Genomic DNA, 4,089 nt, shown 5'->3' with positions numbered 1-4,089 from the left:
TGAAGGATTCAAAGAAAGGGGATAGGAAATGCGCTCAGCACAGACGCTTCACACACACCACCTGTGCTCCTGTGAAAGCGCACTGTGCGGCCCGCAAGGTTAGCAGTTTGAAATGACCTGCTGCTCCGCGGGGGGAAAAAGACAAGACTTTCTACTCCTGTAAATAACCCGGAAACTCACAGGGGCAGCTCTACTCTGTCGTTTAACGTCACGATGTGTCAGAAATGACTCCACGGCAGTGAGTTTGGGCTTTTGGGGTTTGGTGCTTCCGCGCTTTGCAGCCCACTACAGATGTGGGACCCTGAATGCCAGGGCCCCCGTCTCCCTGGTCCCGGTCCATCCCTCGATGCCGCTCTGATCAGTGGTCGATCAGCAAGCACTGGCTGTAACCCTTCCGGAAACACCTCTTCTCTAAATTGGGACCTTGAGCATTTACCGTCTGAAATGCCGACTGGAAACAGAGGGCAAGGAAGGGGAATTATCAAAGCCCCCCTCTCCAGACCCCTTCCTAGATATACAGTCGGATCCCGGAGTCCGCCCCGCCCCGGCCCGCCCCCTCCAGTGTATCTTTCCAGCGTCCCGCAGCCCTCCGCGGCCGCCGCTTCCTGCCCCTAGCCCGCCCCTCGGCGCTATTTAAGGCGTCCCGCCGCCGGCGCCGCCGGCAGGGCTCCCACGGGCTCTGCGCCTGGCGATCGCGCGCATCCTCTCCCGCACCGGGGCGGGCGGCTGGGCACACGGACGGTGAGTCTGCGGGCAAGGCCGGGGGCTAGGTGCACCTGCCGACGGCGGGGCCGGGCGGGGTCTAAGGAGTCGGGATACTGGGGGTGCGCTCCTGAGCCAGACCTCCGGGCCGGCTCTGCGCATTTCCTACCGCCTTTCCTTGCCGCTTGACCTTAGAGCAACTCTAAGAAGTAGGCATAGTATTGCTTCCGTTTTCCAGGAGAGGAGACCCCGGCTCTGAGAGGTTGGCTAGTAGTGAGTGAGCAGGGTGGGAATCATTTCCCCTCCCATTCCATCCTCGCAGGCCCAGGGAGGGGAGTCAGCGGCCGGTGCCTTCGATGGCAAAGGCAGTCACCCCCCCCTCCTACCCCCACCAAGAATCTCACACTTGGCAGTGACAGCTTTGGGCAGGGGGGTGACTGGAGGAGGGGTAGGGCCAGTGATGGTCATGATTGCTGACAGTTGGAGCTGACGGAGCTCTGTCCCTTCTACACCTAAGACCCCTCCCACCTCATCCCCAACTACATTTAGAATGGAGCCAACTGAGCTATGAGAGCGGGGTGGGGGCATCCCTAGGACACTAGCAACACCCACTTCTCCCTGGCCTTGGGCCGAGACAGAGAGGACAGACATAGCTGTGGGACCCTGGCTAAAACCCCAAACCAAACTAACTGCCATCAAGTCCATGCTGACGCATCGGGACTCTATGGGACAGGGTAGAACTGTCCCCTTGAGTCACCAAGACTGTAGCTCTTTACAGGAGTAGAAAGCCTGCCTTCCTCCCCAGGGGCAGCTGGTGGTTTCCAACTGGTGACCTGACGATTAGCCGCCCAAAACTTAATCACTGGCCACCCTGGATAAGTTCCCCCAAGGCACGGACATCCTGCTCCAGGGCCCTTGGGTGGTGCTTATCCTGAGGCTGGCTGCCTAGGGAAAGGACACAGGTGTGGCCAGACAGGTACCTCCACCATACCTACCCCTGCCATGCCACAGGAGAGGACTCCAAGAGCTCAGAGCCCATCACCCCCAAATCTGCTTTGGGTCCTGACTAGGGTCTGAGAGTCAGCCCCCAGGCCAGCCCGCCCCTCCCTGCCTGCACTTTGGTTTCCTGTAGGCTGAATGAGCTGGCCCTGAAGGCTGGTTGCTGGGTCCCACTAACGCTAACGCTGGCTGCTCCCTGTCTCCCGGCAGACTAAGACCCTGGAGCAATGGGCGACTGGGGCTTCCTGGAGAAGCTGCTGGACCAGGTCCAGGAGCACTCGACCTTGGTGGGCAAGATCTGGCTGACGGTGCTCTTCATCTTCCGAATTCTCATCCTGGGCCTGGCAGGGGAGTCGGTGTGGGGCGATGAGCAGTCAGACTTCCTGTGTAACACGGCCCAGCCGGGCTGCACCAACGTCTGCTATGACCTGGCCTTCCCCATCTCCCACATCCGCTACTGGGTGCTGCAATTCCTCTTCGTCAGCACGCCCACCCTGGTCTACCTGGGTCACGTCATCTACCTGTCTCGGCGGGAAGAGCGGCTGCGGAAGAAGGAGGGAGAGCTGCAGGCGCTGCCGGCCAAGGACCCCCACGTGGAGCGAGCCCTGGCCGCCATAGAGCATAAGATGGCCAAGATCTCTGTGGCCGAGGACGGGCGCCTACAGATCCGGGGTGCGCTCATGGGCACCTACCTGGCGAGCGTGCTGTTCAAGAGTATGCTGGAGGCGGGGTTCCTCTACGGCCAGTGGCGCCTCTACGGCTGGACGATGGATCCCTTGTTCGTGTGCCATCGCGACCCATGCCCTCAGCCCGTGGACTGTTACGTCTCGCGCCCCACGGAGAAGACCATCTTCATCATCTTCATGCTGGTGGTCGGACTCATCTCCCTGGTGCTCAACCTGCTGGAGCTGGTGTACTTGCTGGGCCGCTGCGTCCGCCTGAAGGTGAAGGCGAGGCCGCACCAGTTGGCCCCGCCAGCCGAGAGCGCCTCCTCGGACCCTTACAATGAGCAGGCATTCTTCTACCTCCCCATAGGCGAGGGGCCCTCGTCCCCACCCTGCCCCACTTACCATGGGCTCTCATCCAGCGAGCAGAACTGGGCCAATCTGAGCACGGAGGAGAGACTGGCTTCTGCTAAGCCGCCTCTTTTCTTGGACTCCCCGCCTCAGAGTGGCGGGAAATTCCCCAGCCGCCCCAGCAGCTCTGCTTCCAAGAAGCAGTACGTGTAGGAGCCTGGGGCTTACCTCATCCAACAGGGGGGCCCTGGGAAGCCGGCTTCCTTAAAGACTCTATAGAGAAGGTTGGCTCTGAGATCCTGGGACCGAAGGGCACCCTGGCTTGGGCTCCAGGCCATGCTTGGGACAAGCTCAGGCAGAGCTAGCTACACTAAGGGGGCTCCTGGGCCCTCTGGCCTGTTCCCCCTGTACTGAGGGTTCCCAAAACCACTGGCTCTACTTCCACCCTCGTGGAAGAGTCACCTCAGCCCAGGTGGTCCCCACACCCAGGGCTGCTGGGTCAGCCTTAATCAAGCAGATAGACCCAGCCTGTGCTGGCAGGGGTGGTGAGGTGATGGGGGAAGGCCAGAGGTCTGGAACTGGCCCTGTCAGAAAAACTGGGGTCTTGTTCTCATCACTCCTTCCCAGTTCCGCTGTTTATGCTTCTAAAATAAACAGACTTGAGCACAAGCTGGGTGTGTGTTCATGCTGTCGGGATGTGCTTTGGGGTATGGGGCGGGGGTGGGGGTGGGGGGCAGTTATATTGCCCAGGCTTTCTTTTCTTTTTGGTCCTGCATAATCTCTTCAGCCTCTGCCACCCCAGCTCCAGCCAGCACCTTCAACTCTCAAAGGCTTACGTTCCGCCTCTATGCGGTCCTGAGTCCCACACCCTCTGTCTTTGGGAGCGTTTCAAGCACCAATCGAGTCTCTTCCTCCTTGCTGGCCAAGGCAGCACCTTCCCCAGGCTGACCCAGGCCTGTCTAGGACCAACCGTGCTGCCCCTGAAATGTGCTCAACCTGCCAGCCGCTGCCCATATCCTCCACAGCCCTGTTTAAATAGGCCCTGCACCCCTACCCCACCACATCCTGAACCTTGGGTATTTCAAAAGAGGGCATTCACATTACTCTCTTCCTATCTTTGTGCTTCTTGGCCTGCCCTGCAGAAAAAGCACCTCAGAGGGCCAGCCTTGTGCCTCCTTCCCATACACTCAGAACTCAGAACGGTGGCACCTGGATGGTGCAAATAGTTCATGCCTTCGGCTGCTAACCCAAAGGTGGGCGGTTCAAGTCCACCCGGAGGGTGTTCAGAAGAAGGCGTGGCAATCAACTTCCGAAAAATCAACCTCTGGAAACCCTGTGAGCACAGCTCTAATCCAACACGCAAGGGGTGAGT

The 4,089-nt window shown here is 59.7% G+C and overlaps 1 protein-coding gene across 1 annotated transcript; it reads left to right on the top strand.

Moving 5' to 3' along the window:
- Positions 1-670: 670 nt before the first annotated feature.
- On the top strand, positions 671-3,386 carry GJA4 (gap junction protein alpha 4). The gene is made up of 2 exons (XM_004704982.4): positions 671-741; positions 1,912-3,386. The coding sequence occupies exon 2, from the start codon at positions 1,929-1,931 to the stop codon at positions 2,928-2,930; it is 1,002 nt and encodes a 333-aa protein (XP_004705039.1). The 5' UTR covers positions 671-741; positions 1,912-1,928; the 3' UTR covers positions 2,931-3,386.
- Positions 3,387-4,089: the final 703 nt, after the last annotated feature.

The sequence above is a fragment of the Echinops telfairi genome, unplaced genomic scaffold (genome assembly GCF_000313985.2).
Source record: "Echinops telfairi isolate 266 unplaced genomic scaffold, ASM31398v2 ScPeMD7_7457;HRSCAF=8495, whole genome shotgun sequence".
Classification (NCBI taxonomy): Eukaryota; Metazoa; Chordata; class Mammalia; order Afrosoricida; family Tenrecidae; genus Echinops; species Echinops telfairi.
This window is presented reverse-complemented; position numbering and strand designations above follow the sequence as displayed.

Coding starts and splice junctions, on each gene's coding strand:
- GJA4 (XM_004704982.4), top strand. CDS start 1,929: ATGGGCGACTGGGGCTTCCTGGAGAAGCTGCTGGACCAGGTCCAGGAG.